Source organism: Tachyglossus aculeatus, chromosome 19 (genome assembly GCF_015852505.1).
Source record: "Tachyglossus aculeatus isolate mTacAcu1 chromosome 19, mTacAcu1.pri, whole genome shotgun sequence".
NCBI classification, from domain to species: Eukaryota; Metazoa; Chordata; class Mammalia; order Monotremata; family Tachyglossidae; genus Tachyglossus; species Tachyglossus aculeatus.
In genome coordinates, this window is record NC_052084.1 from 11,739,589 (window position 1) to 11,761,247 (window position 21,659).

General features: G+C 42.4%; 1 protein-coding gene across 1 annotated transcript in view; it reads left to right on the plus strand.

Annotated features, from left to right (window-relative positions):
• Nucleotides 1-21,659, plus strand: part of LOC119940632 (spermatogenesis-associated protein 7 homolog) — a 55,019-nt gene that overhangs the window by 25,833 nt on the left and 7,527 nt on the right. Inside the window, 2 exon segments of the mRNA XM_038760849.1 lie at nt 1,311-1,388; nt 8,409-8,466. Coding sequence (XP_038616777.1) covers nt 1,311-1,388; nt 8,409-8,466 — 136 coding nt within the window.

The window sequence follows — 21,659 nt, forward strand, 5'->3', positions numbered from 1 at the left end:
GAGTAGAGTTAGTGGGCAGTGCTGGTGAAACTGCTTAAGAAGCAATTTTTTTTTCTTTTATGGTATTTGTTAAACGCTTACTACGTGCCAGGTAGATATAAGGTTGGACACAGTCCCTGTCCCACATAGGGCTCACAGTCTAATCATTTTTACAGATGAGGTAACTGAGACAGTCAGAAGTGAAGTGACTTGTCCAAGGTCACACAGCTGACGAGTGGCAGAGCCAGGATTAGACCCCAGGTCCTCCTGACTCCCAGGCCTGTGCTGTATCCACTAGGCCATCCTGTTTCTTTGGAGGGTTCAGATCTCAGGACCATGCGTAATGTTGGGCCCACTGCAACATGGTGAACCATCAATTAGGTATAGTGCTCGAGTGCCCCCATGACACTCTCTTTCTGTTAATCAGCTTAAAGCCATGCAGGCCTTTTTAATTTTTTTTTTTAACTCTTCTGTCTATCCATTTATCATCTGTTCGACTACTGCCTGGGTAGCAAAATGTAGTGTAGCTTTAAGTTCTATGTGCTGATGAAATCACTGTTGGGCGGAGGGTTTCCCGGTTGTAGTGTGGTTTACTTCAAACTTATTTTCAGCCCATAGAGCTGTGCCAAATCTGTAAAGTGATTCATCATCATATGCACATCCTCTATCTTTGTGCCTGAAGACCATAGTCGTCAGCATCTTGCAGTTCCCGGAAGACTGTTTCAAAGACTTTTGATGATGCTTTTAGCCTGTAGAGATGGAAGCGCTTCCTGGTGACTCAAAACTGTATTCTGACTCCAGCTTCCTGAGCCCTCATCTCATGACAGCATGGAATAAGTTAAACGGGATAGCATGTACCACCCGATCTGGTTTTCCTCTCATGTAAAGCTCTGGGGAACTTGAAAGCACTCTAGTGGGTGGTAGCAGTGAAGCCTAGTGGAAGGAGCACAGGCCTGAGGGTCAATGGATATGGGTTCTAATCCCATCTCTGCCATTTGCCTATTGTGTGACCTTGGGTAAGGGAGTTGACTTCTCTGTGCTTCAGTTTCCAATGCCAGGTGCACATGTAAAAGCATTATTTCCAACCCCACATAGCACGATATCCAAACAGGCTTGCATTCCCTAATTTCCTTACAAAATTCTAACCAAAATGCATATGGAAATGTTTATCATAAGAGTGACTGTATCTGTTTCTATATCCTAAAAATGTTGTTAATATAAAAGTTAAGGCTTTCAAAATAACCGCACAATGGCCAGCATTCTTTGTATGAATTAGAAGGTTCTTTTCTGGCAGAGCATATTGATCCTTACTATTTATTGTGTTTGTACAGGGAAGAAGAATTGAAATACCTCCAGTTTCTTCAGGATGTCACCAATGACATTTTGATGAAAGGCTGCTTCCACAACCAGTAAGTATCCAAATGTAGCTCAATTTAAATTTACCTGAACTGCATTGTCAAGCACCGTGAATTTGAATATTTAAGGGCTGTACACCTTTATTTTTGATAGTTTATACACTTCACATATTTACCAAATTGTTCTTCAACCAAAATGTTCAATAGGGCAAGTTTATATGAGTAGTCCTCTGATTTATACACATTTGTTTCAGCTAATTGTGTCAAGTTGAAATGTTGAAACTTGGAACCCATTTCCTCATATCTCATATTCTAAAACCAAATTATGCAGAATTGAGTACTTAATGAATGATAAATGTCTAAAATAAATGGATTCATGTAGTTCTATTGAATCAGAGAAGCTACAAGGTAAAATAGCTAACCTTTATGTCTTCTGAGTAAAATGACACGTGGGACCCTCCCAGGAGATCAGGTAGTCACCCCTCCCCTGCTCCGGACCCTTCCTCCCATCCTTTGATTTGTTCCTTCAATGTGTCTTTTTACAATGTTTCCCCATTTTCCAATGGTTTCCCCACCGCAGTACTGTCTGCGTCCCCAGGGTCAGTATCATAAAGCTACTGTTGTAAATTTGAAACCAATATGTCGTAAAGTTGAAACAGGATGCACAGTGAGAAGTGTTGCCAAGAGCCATCTGTCTTAACTAGAAATGTCTCCAATTGGGGACTGCCTGTACAAATGTGTTTCCAATTGATCTGGATGTAAGGATCCTATGCAGGAAGTGCTCAATAAATACCATTGATGGGTTGAATCAATCAATCAGTCAGTGGTATTTATTTATGTGCAGAGCATTGTACTAAGGTGCTTGGGAGAGTACAATCAATTGATTGATTGATGCAGGCCCAGTCAACCTCACTGGGCCTGAGCCCAGTGGTATTTGTTGGCACAAACCCCTTGGCACAAAGCAGCATCTGATCAAGCCTAATCTGAGCCCTGGTGGCCACCCAGCCTCTCTCTCAGACAGGGGCCACAGGGGGTCACAGGTGGGAATATTGTGAGGCCCCAGATCTATGGCCCATGTAAATCTCATTGTAAATTTCGTCTGGGGATTAAGACTATGAGCCTCATATGGGACAGGGACTGCGTTGCTTTGCTTGTAACCACCTTAGTGCTTAAACAGTGCCTGACACATAGTAAGCGCTTAACAAGTACGGCCAAGTAAGCGCCAACACTGCACAGGCTAAGGTATACTTCTCTAAATTAGGTTGTTGCAGAAAACTTTTGTTTCTGGCCAGAATTCCCGAGGCAAATCTAACCATCGCACCAGACAAATATTTGTCGGGAGAGAGCTATGCAGAGATGTATAGTAATTCGATACCCAAAAAGCTGAAGGGAAAAACAATGGTGCAGGTCAGCCAATGAGAAGGTAGCATAGTGCGGGAGGCACATGTCTATGCCTCCCCCTTCATATGTGGGAAAAGAGATTGGGGAGGGGAAAGAAGAGAGGGGGGCTGCGACTGACTGAGTCCAGTCTTTAGGAGACGCCACGGCTCCCGCACTCCAGATTGAGGGGTCCAGGGCTCAAACACCATAGTACTAAGTGCTCGGGAAGGTACAAGATGAAGATTGGACACATGAGGCACAAGGGAAGAACTGATATTTTATCCCTATTTCACAGATGAGAAAACTGAAGCACAGAGAAGTTTAGTGATTTGCCCAAGTTCACACAGCTGGCAAGCAGCAAACATGGGACTCAAACCCAGGTCTCCTGACTCCCAGTCCCGTTCTCTTTCCACCAGACTGTACGGCCTCCATCTTCCTTTGGTTTTCTTGACAATATTGCTGGGTGATTCTATTGGAACAGCCAATAGAGTATTTCCCCTTAAGTAGAAAACAACTTTCCTGTTCTAGATTTTTAACCCGAAGAATATAAGATTGTCCACTTTATTAGCTGAATAAAGCCCTACTGAGAGCTCACCTCCTCCAAGAGGCCTTCCCAGACTGAGCCCCCTTTTTCCTCTCCTCCTCTCCATCCCCCTGCCCTACCTCCTTCCCCTCCCCATAGCACTTGTATATATATTTGAGCACTGAGCAGTGTGGCTCCGTGGAAAGAGCTCGGGCTTTGGAGTCAGAGGTCATAGGTTCAAATCCCTGCACCGCCCATTGTCAGCTGTGTGACTTTGGGCAAGTCACTTCACTTCTCTGTGCCTCAGTTACCTCATCTGGAAAATGGGAATTAAGACTGTGAGCCCACTGTGGGACGATCTGATCACTTTGTTACCTCCCCAGTGCTTAGAACAGTGCTTTGCACATAGTTAAGCACTTAATAAATGCCATCATCATCATATTTGTACAGATTTATTACTCTATTTATTTTACTTGTACATATTTACTATTCTATTTATTTTGTTAATGATGTGCAAATAGCTTTAATTCTATTTGTTCTGAAGACTTTGAAACTTGTCTACATGTTTTGTGTTGTTGTCTGTCTCCCCCTTCTAGACTGTGAGCCCATTGTTGGGTAGGGACCGTCTCTTATATGTTGCCAGTTTGTACTTCCCAAGCGCTTAGTACAGTGCTCTGCACACATTAAGTGCTCAATAAATACAATTGAATGAATGAAAATAGGCATTCAAGAAAGAGAAAATGTATCTTTGCTACCAGTGAAATGGAAATTCAAAGCCAGAAAAGTTCCATTTAATCCATGCTACAGAGAAGGCTCCCACCACACCCATGGGAGATGAGATATAATAATAATAATGATAATAATGGTATTTTTTAAGCACTTACTATGTGTCAGGCACTGTACTAAGTGCTGGAAGTGGATACAAGCAAATTGGGTTGGACACAGTCCTTGTCCTACATGGGGCTCACAGTCTCAATCCCCATTTTACAGATGAGGTAACTGAGGTACAGAGAAGTGAAATGACTTGCCCAAGATCGCACAGCAGACAAGTGGCAGTGGCAGAATTAGAACCCATGACCTTCTGACTCCCAGGCCCGTGTTCTATCCACTATGCCATGTGGCTTCTCTGTAGATCATAAAGCAATAATAGTAAAAAGGGGAATATCTATGATATCTAATGGATAGCAAGAAACATCGATCATTATCCTCAGTTGTCTCTGTTCCCCCACAAATACACTTGGTCTAGTTCATTATTTCACAAATTTATGCCCATTTCCTCATCCTTTCTCTTTCCTGCTCCTTCCTTCTCTCAAGATGATAGGGGAGAGGATCCAGTAAATTAGTTAATTCTTCTGAGATAAGCACTAGCAAAATACACAATATCCTTTATTCAAAGAAGGAATGCTGCATCTGTTAAGTAAGCCAGTTTATAATATCTCTTGAAACCAACTAGTAGCTTGGGTTTGTTGGAGGTTGCTGACTATGTGCTTGAGACAGGCAAGCAACTTTCCTGTTTTGGCAGAGTTTTAATGGAATTGAAAAAAACCCACATTTCCTATTCAGTACCTAACCTAATTGACACTATATCTTCAACTAGAAGCAACAGATCTGAGGTCTTGTGAAATAGATGTGAGCTGATATAAGTCCACAAACTGGGTAATGGACTCTGACATGAGAACCCAAGGAAATCTGACATAAACTGCCAATGGCATGAGGGGAGAAGGGAGAGAATACTAGGCAGTCAATGACAATGATTTTTTCCCTTGTGACATATATCTCTGCCCACTTTTAACTGTTGTATATTTCCCAGTTAATGTCTACAGAAGCAGTAATAGTATTTATTAAGTGCTTATTGTGTGCAGAGCACTGTACAAGTTGGTGGGAATTAGACACTGTCCCTAGCGGGGGGCTCTCATTGGAGAGCAATCTTCTTGAGAGCAGGTATTGTATCTTTTGCTCATTTGGGTTTTTCCCCAAGTGCCTAGTATGTTGCTCTCTGTGGAGTAGATGTTCAAGAAATTCTGTTGATACTGATACTGGAACCAACTCAACACAGTCCAGGGCCAGCATTGAGTCACTTTTCATCCACCAGCAATTTTCTAATTTTTTTCTCTAAATTTCCCACTCTGTGGTTTTCATTATGATTTATTAAACTCCCAGCAAGTCTGAAATTCCAAAGCCAGTTGAGGCATAATGAAAGCACTTCTCCACTACTAATGTTCCCATTCTGCCCTCATTTGTGACTTGCACCTTAATTGGTGGGACCTTTTCTTCTGACAATACAAGGAGATTATTTTGGCTCCAGGCCTGCACAGCCTTTCATAGTCCCTCAGCCCTGGAGGCAACTAACCAACAAACAAGTTTGATCATGTCTCAGCTGACTCCAGGAGAGCATTTAAATTTCATCTGACTCACCCCAAATCTTGACTTCATGGTGGGGGGGGTGAGGGGGGAAGAGAAAATAAAGCAAAACTGTGAGCCCATTGTTGGGTAGGGACCGTCTCTATATGTTGCCAACTTGTACTTCCCAAGCACTTAGTACAGTGCTCTGCACACAGTAAGCACTCAATAAATACGATTGAATGAATAAATGAATGATATATCACTGTGGGTCTTGAGGTCTTGAGTTGCATTTGTTTCTTGAAAGCATATAAAGTCCCTGTGTCACTGAGGATATGTATTATGGATGGGAGTATTAGAAAATTTAAACTCCCAATCTGATGCCAAGTACACACAAGATCCAATACATTTCAACATTTAACCCGCAAAGGCTGCAACCCCGGGGGAGGGGAGAGAGCAGAGAAAATTGCCCAGAGGACTAAATGCAGTGGTAGGAGCATGGTGAGGGATTCAATCTCTCTTCTCTGGGCTCCACAGGCAAGAATGTCCCTATCTCACGGCTACAGTTTGGTGACAGCATGCAAAGTCCTTCATTCTGAGAGGGCAGTTCTAGAAGGTGCTCTCAGCTTGGGACCTCCCATCCTTTTGACTTCACCCCCTTGCCACTACCCTGGGTTCTTCAGTGTTTCAAGGCTTGAACAGCCTTGAGAATCACAGCAGCCCATACTGGGTTAAGATTTAGCATCAATCGTCAATCGTGTTTACTGAAGCGTCAGTGGATGCAGAGCATCTGAGGAGTTAACAAAGGAGGAGGAAACGCTGTTCCTCCCCTCTGGGAACTTCCAATCTTCTACTTTTGTTCATTCATTCAATCGTATTTATTGAGCACTTACTGTGTGCAGAGCACTGTACTAAGCACTTGGGAAAGTACAATACAACAATAAACAGTGACATTCCCTGCCCACAACCAGCTTGCATTGTGAATGTAGCCTTTTGTTTCCTGAAGGTTAATTTTATGACTTTTGATTTTAGAAATTGTGATGCTTTAGAAATTTACAGTTTCTCGATTAACAGTTATTGTTTTTATGGTATTTGTTAAGCAGTTACTCTGTGCCAGGCACTGTACTAAGTCCTGGGGTAGACTCAAAATTATTAGGTTCTACACAGTCCCTATTCCTGATAGGGCTCACAACCTGAGGAGGTAACTGAGACACAGAGAATAATAGTAATAACTGCGGTATTTGTTAAGAAATGAAGTGACTTGCCCAAAGTCACACAGTAGACAAGTGGAGAGCCAGGATTAGAACCCAGGTCCTCTGACTCCCAGAGCCAGACTGTTGCTACTAGGCCATGCTGCTTCTCTAACAGATGTACAAATGAAGTGTTCAAGCAATCATTCAATGGTATTTATTGAGTGCTTGCTGGGTGTAGAGCATTGAGAAAATACAACATAATAGAGTTCGATGGTACGATCCCTGCCCACAGAGAGCTTACAGTCTAAACACTGCTGGCAATCCTTCAACAAACTTGCATGTTTGGCCAAAGTAAACTCATGACAGAAACCAACGATCATCTCTAAGTACTAGACAAATGACCCTTTTTTGACTTACCCCTGTAGTAATAATAATGATGGCATTTGTTAAGTGCTTACTATATGCAAAGCACTGTTCTAAGTGCTGGGGGGATACAAGGTAATCAGGTTGTCCCATGTGGGGCTCACATTCTTAATCCCCATTTTACAGATGAGGGAACTGAGGCTCAGAGAAGTTAAGTGACCCTACCCCTGCCCTGTATAAGAGAAGCAGCATGGCTCAATGGAAAGAGCATGGGCTTTTGAGCCAGAGGTCATGGATTCAAATTCCAGCTCTGCCAATTGTCAGCTGTGTGACTTTGGGCAAGTCACTTCACTTCTCTGTGCCTCAGTTATCTCATCTGTTGTATTGTACTCTCCCAAGGTTTAGTACAGTGCTCTGCACATAGTAAGTGCTCAGTAAATACCATTGATTGATTGATGATCAATTGTATTTGCTGGAGGATGAACTCCTAGGCTACGTTGCAAATCACATATCTGTGCACTCAGTTTTCATTCAGTCCATGGACAGGAAGCTGATTTGACCATGAAAACTGTAAAGTGCACAGCTTGAAACAGAGGAAGCTGACAAATGCTCTTTCTAAAAAAAGATAAGACTATGGAAATTCCAAAACAAAACCAGCCTAAATGATTTATAACATTTTTGTGAGTGACTGTGTGGAAAATGAAGGGAAGAAGATGAAATCTCAGAAAACGGAAGGAATTGAAATGTTGCCAGCAAGGCTGGAAGTGGAGAGAGAAAAATTCTCTTATGGTAGTTGATGTGTAAAAGAAGATTATGCTCTGTGGCCCATAGGCTCTTTGATCTTTGTTTTGGAACCCTTGCTTGTGGAGCCTTTATTTGTATTTATATGGGCATTTATTTCTTGAACCAGAAATTAGAATTGAAACAGAAAGACAGTTTGGAGAGATATCCAGTAGCTCCTTTTTTCCCAGCCTAGAGGCTGGTTGGAGTATTATCATTATTATTATTATTGCACTTGTAATCACTTACTACGTGTCAAGCCCTGTTCAAAGTGCTGAGTGCCCTTCAGAACAAAAGTGGTGAACATCCCTGTGAACAGGAAGGATAAATAGCTTTAGTAGCAAAAAAAAACATTTGGCAGAGCTGAGATCTAGCCTGGTGCCTATATAATTTTGTTGCATGGGTCTATCAATATTTTTCACTGTGAAATATATTGCCCTTTATAGGTGAGGTGATTTTTTTGCTGATGCTTTTAATTTTTCTTCTGTTTCAAAGGGCATTTCACAGTGTATTTCAAACACACATAAGGATCAGAAGATCTGACCTTGATGAGGTAAGCAAAAAAAAAAAACCTGTAAAAATAGCTTAGCTAGAATTGCGCCATTCATATAGCTCCACCGTTTATGCTTAAGACTCTAGTTTGGTGCTTTCAGACGAGAACCAGATTTAAATGAAGGACTTAATTTTATAATAACACCAATCATCCGTTCGTTCGGATACATTCTTTTTTGAGCAACTGAGTGGAAGTATCTTTCACACCTTCCCTTTTTAATTGTATTCTCATTTTCATCACTGCTTCAAAAGTCCTTCGATAATCCCCTTACTATGCATGTTGATTTGAATTAGGCTCTTGGTGCTGAGGATATTTGTCACTACAGGTTTTCACTCTGTCATTTGCTGACCATGCAAGGCAAAGAAGAGTTTGTAATTCCACCGTTTTGAAAATTTGTCGATAGACAAATGACTTCAAAGCTTCAAAGTTCCCTCAGCTTCAAAAGCTTTGCCCTGAAGTATGTTATGGAGAGAAATACACAGAGCCATACTTTAAAAAATAAAGTTCTTTAAGAGTCACTTCCTGTGGTGAAACATAAAAATAAGATAATTAATGGGAAAAATGCACTGATGGAACAAAACTTGAGAAAGGAAAAAATGGATTTTTCTTCTGTCAAATAACAAATTATGACTACTTACACTTGAAAAATCATTTTTGTGGTGATTTCCCTTAAATAATAAATAATATTTATTTATTTAAGGGACGTGATTTCCCTTAAATAATAATTCATAAAGTATTTCAAAGCCCTTTTTTTCTGTCTGCCTCCCCCAAGAGAGATTGTAAGCTACTTGAGAGCAGGGAACAGATGCCTTTTTTATAATATACACTGCCAAGAACATTTTTCACTCATTTGGCTTTCAATAAATACCATTGATGGGTTGATTGAGTGATTGAAAGGGACGGTTTTGCTACTTCAATCAATCAATCAATCAATCAATCAATCGTATTTATTGAGCGCTTACTATGTGCAGAGCACTGTACTAAGCGCTTGGGAAGTACAAATTGGCATCACATAGAGACAGTCCCTACCCAACAGTGGGCTCACAGTCTAAAAGGGGGAGACAGAGAACAGAACCAAACATACCAACAAAATAAAATAAGTAGGATAGAAATGTACAAGTAAAATAAATAAATAAATAAATAAATAGAGTAATAAATATGTACAACCATATATACATATATACAGGTGCTGTGGGGAAGGGAAGGAGGTAAGACGGGGGATGGAGAGGGGGACGAGGGGGAGAGGAAAGAAGGGGCTCAGTCTGGGAAGGCCTTCTGGAGGAGGTGAGCTCTCAGCAGGGCCTTGAAGGGAGGAAGAGAGCTAGCTTGGCGGATGGGCAGAGGGAGGGCATTCCAGGCCCGGGGGATGACGTGGGCCGGGGGTCGATGGCGGGACAGGCGAGAGCAAGGTACAGTGAGGAGATTAGTGGTGGAGGAGCGGAGGGTGCGGGCTGGGCAGTAGAAGGAGAGAAGGGAGGTGAGGTAGGAGGGGGCGAGGTGATGGAGAGCCTTGAAGCTCAGGGTGAGGAGTTTCTGCCTGATGCGCAGATTGATCGGTAGCCATTGGAGGTTTTTGAGGAGGGGAGTAATATGTCCAGAGCGTTTCTGGACAAAGATAATCCGGGCAGCAGCATGAAGTATGGATTGAAGTGGAGAGAGACACGAGGATGGGAGATCAGAGAGAAGGCTAGTGCAGTAGTCCAGAGGGCCTCCTTCCCTTCCCCACAGCACCTGTATATATGTATATATGGTTGTACATATTTATTACTCTGTTTATTTATTTATTTATTTTACTTGTACATTTCTATCCTACTTATTTTATTTTGTTGGTATGTTTGGTTCTGTTCTCTGTCTCCCCCTTTTAGACTGTGAGCCCACTATCGGGTAGGGACTGTCTCTATGTGATGCCAATTTGTACTTCCCAAGCGCTTAGTACAGTGCTCTGCACATAGTAAGCGCTCAATAAATACGATTGATTGATTGATTGATTGATTGATAGGATGAGAGCTTGAATTAGCAGGGTAGCGGTTTGGATGGAGAGGAAAGGGCGGATCTTGGCAATGTTGCGGAGCTGAGACCGGCAGGTTTTGGTGACGGCTTGGATGTGAGGGGTGAATGAGAGAGCGGAGTCGAGGATGACACCAAGGTTGCGGGCTTGTGAGACGGGAAGGATGGTAGTGCCGTCAACAGAGATGGGAAAGTCAGGGAGAGGACAAGGTTTGGGAGGGAAGACAAGGAGCTCAGTCTTCGACATGTTGAGCTTTAGGTGGCGGGCGGACATCCAGATGGAGATGTCCTGAAGGCAGGAGGAGATGCGAGCCTGGAGGGAGGGGGAGAGAGCAGAGGCAGAGATGTAGATCTGGGTGTCATCAGCATAGAGATGATAGTTGAAGCCGTGGGAGCGAATGAGGTCACCAAGGGAGTGAGTGTATATTGAGAACAGAAGGGGACCAAGCACTGAACCTTGGGGAACCCCCACAGTAAGAGGATGGGAGGGGGAGGAGGAGCCTGCAAAAGAGACTGAGAAAGAACGACCGGAGAGATAAGAGGAGAACCAGGAGAGGACGGAGTCTGTGAAGCCAAGGTCAGATAACGTGTTGAGGAGAAGGGGGTGGTCCACAGTGTCAAAGGCAGCTGAGAGGTCGAGGAGGATTAGGACAGAGTATGAGCCGTTGGATTTGGCAAACAGGAGGTCATTGGTGACCTTTGAGAGTGCAGTTTCCGTGGAGTGAAGGGGACGGAAGCCAGACTGGAGGGGGTCGAGGAGAGCGTTGTTGTTGAGGAATTCTAGGCAGCGCGTGTAGACAACTCGTTCAAGGAGTTTGGAAAGGAATGGTAGGAGGGATATGGGACGATAACTAGAAGGTGAGGTGGGGTCAAGAGAGGGTTTTTTTAGGATGGGAGAGACATGGGCATGTTTGAAGGCAGAGGGGAAGGAACCAGTGGAGAGTGAGCGGTTGAAGATGGAAGTTAAGGAGGGGAGAAGGGATGGAGCGAGAGATTTCATAAGATGAGAGGGAATGGGGTCAGAAGCACAGGTGGCCGGAGTAGCACTTGTCATAATTACAGGTGAGAAAGGTTGGAGGAAGGGAAGCTCTATATCAATTAACTCATTTTTGGCAGAATTAAAGAAAGAAATTACTAGGTAGGAAGAAAATGATGGGGCAAAATTTTAAGAAAATGGAGAATGTGGAGAAAAAGAAGAAATCTTTAAGGTATGATGCGTCCATCTTAGAGCCTCCAAGATAAGAATTCTACATTCCAGTCCCATTCCCTTGGAGAACTGAAGAACCCTCTGATCAGTTAATCAATCACTCTTATTTCTGAGCACTTACACCTGTCCAGAGTACTACACTAAGAACTTAGTAAAATACATAGAGTTAGTAGATACAAGCCTTGCTCTTGAGTTGTTCGAGCAATAAGTTGGAATTAGGATTGACAAGGGCAAAGTAGTGTTAGAAAATTGATTTGGGACAGACAGGATGGTGGTGTTATCAGCTATGATGGAAAAGTTGGGAGGAAGAGAAGATTTACAAAAGAAGATGGGAAATTCAGATTAGCCTGAAAGGAACCGATTAAAGGAGAGAACTGGTGTAAAGCCTTCAAGCCAATGGTCAGCAGATTCTGTTTAATGTGGGTTTCTTTTTGGGGGGAGTTGTTTTGTTTTTGTTTTCTGCTTCTATTTCTATCTTTTTTATTGCGTTGATTTGATGTGGACATCAGGGGGAAAGGTAATTGCTAGGCTCAGGGGAGGCTAGAATCATCTAGTCTGGGAAGATTTCCTGAATAAATATTTAATAATCACATAAATTTATGTTATAAACACCCTTAATGGTTTTTCAACATATAAATATATATATGTATGTCTCAGTTAAATAATCAAGACAGATTTCCCCAGTGTCTTTACTACTGCTTTAGAAAAAGCATTTAATCTATCAAGTTATTTAAAAAGTTATTCACTATATTTGATTTATTCAATTTGCTAGCATTCCAAATCAGATGCTGGGAAACTTTCAAATACAGATACTGGTCCCCTCTGTGACTGTTGGGTTAGGATAACTCCAAGGGGGTGGAGAGAGTTCATAGAGAAGCAGCGTGGCTCAGTGGAAAGAGCACGGGCTTTGGAGTCAGAGGTCATGGGTTCAAATGCCGGCCCCCCACTTGTCAGCTGTGTGACTTTGGGCAAGTCACTTAACTTCTCTGGGCCTCAGTTCCCTCATCTGTAAAATGGGGATTAAGACTGTGAGCCCCCCATGGGACAACCTGATCGCTTTGTAACCTCCCCAGCACTTAGAGCAGTGCTTTGCACATAGTAAGCACTTAATAAATGTCATTATTATTATTATTAGAGTATAAGCCCCTCATAAGCAGGGAATGTGCTTTGTTTGTGTATTGTGCTTCCCAAGTGTTTGTACAGTGCATTGCATTTAGGAGATGCTCAAATGAATACCATTACTACTACCTCCTCCCCATCTCCAGCTTGAACTCCAGACTCTGAGCTACACATAGTAGCCTAGATCCCTCTAAAAGCCAATGCAACTTCAGTTTCCAAAGATGCTTAGGGACCCCAGGAATAGCTCACTTATGGAGAGACTCTGGCATTACTTAAACGTACATGAAAACAAAACAAAATCTGCATATCAAACAGGCAGAGCCATTTTTATTCATCAGAGAGAAGGGACATCCACTACAACCATCCTGATCATCTACCTTCCCCTGCCCCATATGCTCTCCCATGGCCACTCTTGGTTTAAAAATAACCCCCGCAGATTTTGGAAGGGAAGCACACTTCCAGAAATAGGAGTATGACTGTGTACCAAGGAAGGTAAGAGTAATAATAATAATAATGGCATTTACTAAGTGCTTGCTACATGCAAAGCACTGTTCTTTGCACGTAGGATGGAGGGAGGGAGGTGAACTTTGACATTTGACTGCCTTGTTCCTGGGACTACTGGAACACTAATTTGGTACCCCCAGGCAACTATCTATGGCATCATCCAAAGTGTGTAAGTAGTAGGGGTGGACTGGGCAGAGATTCAACTATTGGCCAGCTGGACAGCCAGGAAAGAGTGAGGTGGTGAATCCTTTCTCACCTCCTACCCCCTTCTCTTTTCTCTCTCACCCTCAGCCCCTTTCTCCCACCTCCTGTTCCACTCCCAGTTGGTTCAAACCTTGGGCAATTGAGTTTCCCATGATGTCTATCTCCCCTCTTCTAGACTGTAAGCTCACTGTGGGCAGGGAATGCAATGTTTATTGTTGTATCATACTCTCCCAAGCGCTTAGTGTAGTGCTCTGCACACAGTAAGCGCTCACCAAGTACAATTGAATGAATGAATGAATGAATTATTGTGTCCAAACTGCCTGCAGGCCATATGGGAGTCATTGTTTTCATGATGATGATTTGTTAAATATCCCAGCCGGTGTTCTCTAACCTCTCCTGAGTCAACATTTATGACTCTGCATAACTCACATGATCCCATCACACACGGTCACCTTAATTGACTTTCATGAGATTTTCTTGTTTTCTTACACTCAGGTCACAGGAAAACCTGTCACTATGTTCTTTATTTTAATGTCTTCCTATATGAGGATCCATGGTCCCATTAGCATCTAGTAAAGTTTTTACCAATTTCCTCGACAGACCTGCAGAAGGCAGGAGCTTGAAATTGCCTCCCTGAATAAATTGCAGTATGATTTATCTGGGAAAATGGATAGTCAAATAACATTGTACTACCTAGAAGTAACTATAAAAGCAGATGACTCTCTTTTCAATTCCACTGTGGAATAGCATTTCCTTGTGGACTCTATAAATAAATAAAACTAACATTTATAGGGTGACTAATACCCTCTAGGGGCCAACTGGACTCTTGACTGTTCTTTAAGCCTTCACAAAGAGTGCAGTAATTCAGAAAAAGTCAAGATGTGACTTTGATGAACTGACCCCCTTCCTTGAGTGGTCCACCTCTTCTGTGCTAGGAAGGACAAGTATTCATGGGAACGGGGAGGGAGTAGAAGATGGGGCAGATTTCAAACACCAAATCCTTTCATTTGGTTTTGTTTTTTCTTCACTTTATATTTGAAATCTCTAGGGCTAGGTACCTCTGTGATCCAAATGACTGAATGATACAGCATTCAAGAGTTGGAAGGCTCTCTGTTCTAGCTCTGTTTTACCTTATAATAGTAATTGCAGCATTTAAGTACATACCACGTGGCAAACACTGTACTAAGCTCTAGGGTAGGTACAAGATATTCAGGTCAGACACAGTCCCTGTTCCACGTGGGATTCAAAATCTAAGAGGGAGGGAGAGCAGGTATTGAAACCCATATTGCAGATCAATCAGTTGTAGTTGAGTGCTTACTGCGTGCAAAGAGAGTTGATAGACATGTTAGTAGGTACAAAAGAGGAAACTGAGGTACAGAGAAGTTAAGTAACTTGCCCAGGTTCCCACAGTAGGGAAGTGGTGGAGCCAGGATTGGATGTCAGGGACCCAGACTTCCAGTCCTGTGCTTTTTTCACTAAACTCCACTCGTTCTTTCAGGGTTTAGACATCCAGGATGATAAACTGCGTTCAAGTCATCTTGTAAAGGTAGCCTCCTAGTAGAGAAACTACCAGGGAGGATGATAAACTGCGTTCAAGTCATCTTGGAAAGGTAGCCGCCTAGTGGAGAAACTACCAGGGAACCTGTGAAGAGCAGCAAAAGCCCGTGGGCTATTTTAAGAGCGATGAGAAATGCGATATTTTCTACAGAATGTGCACCTTCAATTCCTAGATTTTGTGATGGTTCAGAGCCTCATGTTATGCCAGTAACCCATATGCTGAGGTTGCAAGATCCCCAGTGAGAGACATAAAACAAACTAACCAATATCAGCAGAGTATGATACCAACTGAGCGAGGATTCCATTACGGTGTCCTCCGATGGGTGTAGTGAAATATCTTTTAATGTTTTCTTGGAAACTTAACTGATCTGAATTTGGTCTATGGAAAAACTTAGGTTACACTACTTCCTTGGTCCCTGGTGTCAGCTTTCAAACATGGGCTTTCAATGCAGACATATTAAATCGAGAAGCTAGTTTTGTGGAAGTATATGAGTTTGGTTAAATTCTAGCCCATGGGTATTGAGATTTTCTAAGTGAACCTTGCCAAAGTCTGCCTATCTCTTCCTGGTTAATTAGGGTTTCAGCCAGGTCAGTAGTAAAGAAGGTTAAGTTTTATTTATTTCACAATCTGGAGAAAGAAGATATTGAAATGGGTATGTTCAGTAGAGGCAACAGAGAAAAGGAATGGCTTGTTTGGATTGTGTTTGCAACTCCCAAAACTGGTTAAGTATATTGAAAGGGAACATATTTCCATTCCTAGAAATGATTAAATGATTGGCTAAATGGGAGGAGCCCTATGCTTTTCCTCTCTAAGTGCATCTTTGGGATTCTGGCAGTTAATCCTGGCAGAATCTGAGTTGTACACTTAGAAGACAAATTACAAGATATTGGTTTGCCAGGTTTCATTTTTAGGCTATGCTTTATTCCCAAAAATTTCAGGGCAATCCAGAATGAAGAATGGTCCTTTATTTGGGTTGTATCTTTGGGAGAATCAATCAATCCATAGTATTTATTGAGCCCTTACTGTGAGCAGACTTGAACAATGATTGATTAAGTTAATGTGAAATGAGGTGGGGAATGAATAAAAGTAAATGTAAATATAGATTGAAGAAAATTTCACTTTAGGGAGAAAGACACTCGATGGTGAAGAAATCAATTGAATCTGATAGCAAACAATTGCAAACATGACTTCCAAAAAAAAAGGGAGACTGTGGAATAAGTTGGAATAACGATTGACTGCATTGTGCCTGTCTCAGTGCTTAGTCCAGTGCTTGGCACATAGTGTGTGCATATAGTACAGTGCTCTGCACACAGTAAGTGCTCAATAAATATGATTGAATGAATGAATGAATACTGTAATTATTATTGTTACAATAATTAGATGTAACACAAGGCATTAGGCATTTTTAACTTCATTGGGAAAAATATTCCCAGTCTGGCACAAGAAATAGTGGTAAATGCTCTCTACTTGGCTAAAACTTTTGGTTTGGCGCACACTGTTTCTTCTTCATATGGTCATTTAACACTCAACTGTCCCAGTTGCTTTGCACAAAGTATGTGGTCATTAGCCATTGTTAATGCAGAATGGTGATGATGAAGAATTTTCAAAATAATAATAATAATTGTGGTATTTGTTAAAGCACTTACTTTTTTTAATTTTTTTTTTATGGCCAGGCACTGTATACATTGGGGTAGATACAAGCAAAGTGGGTTGGACACAGTCCCTGACCCACATGGGGCTCCCATTCTTAATCCCCATTTTACAGTTGAGAGAACTGAGGCCCAGAGAAGTTTAGCAACTTGCCCAAGGTCACACAGCAGACATATGGCAGAGCTGGGATTAGAACCCAGGCCTTCTGACTCCCAGGCCCATATTTTATCCACTGCTTCTCAACAGGAGTGAGCCTGCTTTCTCTCCAACTTTCTCCCTAGTTCCAACAGTTACAGTCCATCCACTAAATGGAGTCTTTTTGTACCTTAGGTTGCGCTCCCACCTAACCCAGATAGGTCCTGGATCTGCTTTCCCTCCCTGTCCTGCTGGGGCTTGACCCATCCACTTCTCCTGTTTTGCATTACCTGTTGTTTTGTATTATTTAAACATCTCCCTCCCAGTAATGAGGGAAAATGAGGGTTATGTATTACATAAGCTTCTGCCACTGACAACTTGAAAAGTAAACCCGTTAATTTAGGAGTCAGCCTGAGTTTGAAAATGGTAAAAATGGCATTGTACAAAGCATATTCAGACGAAATACAAAACCAGCAGGCAAAAATGGGCCTAGATAAATTACTGGAAGCTTTTTGTTCATCAGACTTGATTATAGTGTGAACTGTATCTGTTAAGTGTTCCATCAGGACACAATGTTCAGGGCCCAACTTAAATACAGATATGATTTCATGAGTAGGTACATAGTATAGTGTTTATCAATTTACCTCAATTGCTGTTCAGTTAAAATCAATGGGCCCACATTTAAACAGCAGGAGCAGGAGTAAGCCCCCAAGCAATACAAACAGAAAATGAAGTGCCATCTAGATGAGCAGATAGCTAAGAGGAAGGCTGCATGATTGGATTTTGTTCTTTGGAGAGTCTCCAAATATATTTTCCTGAGGAAACCAGGGTCCTGGTAGTTTTCAGAGTGTTCCCCATCAGACAGACTTCTCTGACTTTACCTGGAATTTTAGCAGCTAGGTTTTGTCCCCGGGATTCATACTGTGCCTTTTCTCTGAAGAGCGCAAAGTGTTTTCATTTGCTTTTGGTACATGTTCTCAGAAGCCCCAGGGAAGTCACTGGATTTTTCAGGCAGAGAGTAAATAAGTGGGGGAAATCATTTTAAAGGACTATTATGAGGTAATTGAGAAGACTTCCTTCTTGCCTGCACAATTTGAGCCTGATTCTTCTCCAGGTTGGTATAGGTGATGGGATTGGAGGAGGGCTCTCAGCAGGGTATATCTCTGCCTGAGATTGGTCTTTGAGGGCCAGCGGGGTCATGCCCAAATTTGCTACACAAGTATGGCATTACCACTGCCATAGCACCCCCACATATTCATAATGTCCATGTAGTAGGAGGAGGAGGAATGCTCTATACAGTGCACTTGGGAGGCCCAAAACAAGCGATATATTCCCTGTCCACAAGAGCTTACATTCTCATGGGGCAGACACTAGACTGTAAGCTGTAGACTGTAAGCTCATTGTGGGCAGGAAATATAATAGTGTTATGTTGCACTCTCCCAAGCACTTAGTAGAGTGCTCTGCACACAGTAAGAACTCAATAATACGATAGACTGTGACAGTCGTTAAATGGAGCAGTTAAATGAAGCTGATGGAGTGGAGTGATGGTTGCTGCTGGCAACCAGGGAAGAGAGACTTCATGGGACCTGTGCTGGAGATGTGAATCTGGGTCAATAGCTGGTTCTTGGATGGACTAGGTTCCCCAATCCCTGTGGCCAATGCGGACTGGTTGTGTGCTTCTCTGGGATAGAATTATTCTGGAGCCTTTAGTAAGTCTGAGAGGAAACAATTGTATGTGTGTTCTGGGCCTCTTCCATTTTATTTCCCTTTTCATTCTGTTGGAAGCCCTGATGTGTTTACTCTGAGGCTAAATCCCTTCTTTGTTAGGGACTGTTTGTTTGTGGCCACCCATAGGAGGCCTCAGTTCCCTGCTGAAGGAGGGAGCAGGGAAGGGGCATGGAGGTCTGGTTGCCTGGTGCCTGAGGTCTGGCCATTTTGTCCATTCGCTTGGCAATGCTGTATGCTTCAGAACACCCTGGGCCCTGCCATTTCAGCTGGAAACGATTTCATGGAGTTAGGCCATGGTCAGGCCAGAGGGAGCTTCGGGAAATTTCTTCCCTGCCGACTCCCAAGTCCCTCCTCTTCCTCCTTCAAAGATTCTATTGTCTGAACCATCAGGAGAGGACCACTAGGGCTTCCTTTGAGCTCTTCCCTAAGGAAATTTTCTCTCGAGAATTCCATTAACCCTGGTCTCCAGGGCCAGTGATGAATCTTTAATCTGTTTCCCACTCCCTCCACCCTTAAGGATTTATTCTTTTTTGATTAACTCCCCCCTCTGCGGGTCAAATTGAACCAGTTTTGACTTGTCCTTTTAGTCACCGAGACATCAGTCTTTCTACTAATTGCAGAATAGTTCTCTGGCTGACTCCAATCTGCTAATCACCCTTCCAATAATCACTTTACTCTCTTCCCAATTACATCTCTTTCCTACTGTGCTGGGGGAATGTTCTGTTTGATGTGCTTTTCCAAACTTCGTTCTTTAGAATCAAAAAGCTGGAAGGGAACCTAAGCCATCAAACACAGAACTACTCAGGAAAGTGAGTGAGAAATTCAACTTGTCATTTCAAGTCATTGCTCAATAAAATGATAGTGATTGGCTGTCCCCAAAAAAGTTGTGCTATTTTATTATTAGTAGTAGTAATAATAATAATAATGGAATTCATTATGCACTTTGCTATGTGCCAAGCAGAGTTCTAAGCACTGGGGTAGATACAAATAAATCAGGTTGGACACAGCCCCTGTCACACATGGAGCTCACATTCTAAGTAGGAGAGAGTAGGATTTAATCCCCATTTTACAAATGAGTTAACTGAGGCACAGAGAAGTTAAGTTACTTCCCCAAGGTCACCCAGCAGACTACTGGCAGAGCCAGAATTAGAACCCAGGTTCTCTGACCTCCAGACCCATACACTTTGGAAATTTTCACATCTTGGATTGCTTAGCACTGTCTTCGGTTTAGAAACCAGGGATCATTTCTTCCCTTTGCAGATTGGGAATGATACAAACTGCCTTGATTCTGCCTCATTATTCACCCATCCCTCAACCCCACAGCACTCAGGTACATATCGTCATATATTTCTATCTCTCTCTCCTCCCCTAGAGTATAAACTCCATAGGTCTACCAGTGCTGTTGTAGTGTACTCTCCCAAGCATGTAGTACAGTCCTCCGCACACAATAAGTGCTCAAAAAATACCTTTGATTTATTACCTTTTATGTCTTCCCCTTGTAAGCTCCTTGTGGGCAGGCAGTGTCTGCTTATATTGTTGTATTGTACTCTCTCAAGTGCTTAGTACAGTGCCCTGTCCTCCATGAGCACTCAATAAGTATGATTGATTGAAAACAGAAAGATTGTCTGAACTATTTCAGGCAAGCTGTAATTAAGATAATAATAATTATGGTATTTGTTAAGAACTTAAGCACTAAGCACTGGATAATGATAGTATTTGTTAAGCACTTACTATGTGCCAATCACTGTTCAAAGTGCTAGAGGGAGATACAAGGTTATCAGGTTGTCCCAAACGGGGCTCACAGTCTTAATCTCCATTTTCCATTGAGGTAACTGTAGCACAGAGAAGTTAAGTGACTTGCCCAAAGTCACACAGCTGACAAGTGGCAGAGCCGGGATTAGAGCCCATGACCTCTGACTCCCAAGCCCGTGCTCTTTCCACTAAGCCACATTGCTTCTGTTCACAACTGATAGTCTCGAAGAGGGATATTGGTCACCAATATTCTCTGACTGGCTGTGGAGTTGGTCCATCAGAAAAAAAGCATGTTAAATAATGGCAGCATTTGGCAATTTGAGTTTTGCTAGGAGAAATCCAAAGCTGCATTCCTCTCATGTTCCAGCACAGCTTTCTGCTTGGTACTGTAACCACATTGAAAAGGAATGTTCAATCTTCCTCTGTATATGAGACCAGGAGAACTGCAACTTTAGGGTGGAGGGATGGAAAAATGTCATGCTGACCGCAAGGTTCAGGAAGAATGCTAAAGACAATTATAGAAATAGTATCCTTCCCACAAGAGAGTCAGTGCAGGAATGGACAAGGATGAGAGTAGGGATGTCTTTGCAGGTCCTCTGCAGTCTGTCCTGGCTCTGGCAAGGTTTGCCCAGCAGTAAACAGCACAAAGTCTTTCAATGGGGCAGGAGGGTTTAGGGTCAATTCAGCTTAGAGGCTGTGGGATGGGCTAATTAGCCTTTGGAAATTCTTTCTAGTCTTATGCATCAATGGCAATCAAGAAAATGCCCATTTTGGAAAGTTGCAAATTACTTTCCCCATCTTTCACTGAGTCCACAGTCTTTATCAAGAGCCCTCTGTGAGCCCACTGTTGGGTAGGGACTGTCTCTATATGTTGCCAATTTGTACTTCCCAAGCGCTTAGTACAGTGCTCTGCACATAGTAAGTGCTAAATAAATACGATTGATGATGATGTAGCTCTGTTTTAGGCAGTTAAAATTGACTAATTTATTGACTGATTACAGGGCTAGGAAAAAATTATGCTCATGGCCTCAAGCAGTTTATGGCCTTACTGGGGAGAGAGACAAACCCAACTTTATGGACAAAGAGGAACATGCTACATATGTGACAAAAAGAGAGAGAGAGAGCATGCAGTATTCATCATGTTAGAAGACAATATTTGACCAATCAATCGTATTTATTGAACACCAGTAAGCAGTCTATAAATATGATTTTTGATTCTGGCCTGCTGATGGAAAACCTTGAGTTAGTGTATAGGGCTTCCTATTCTAAATGGCACAAGGTGGAGTGTCCCAGATGTAGATCTGAATATGGAAGGAGGGGATAGAAAGG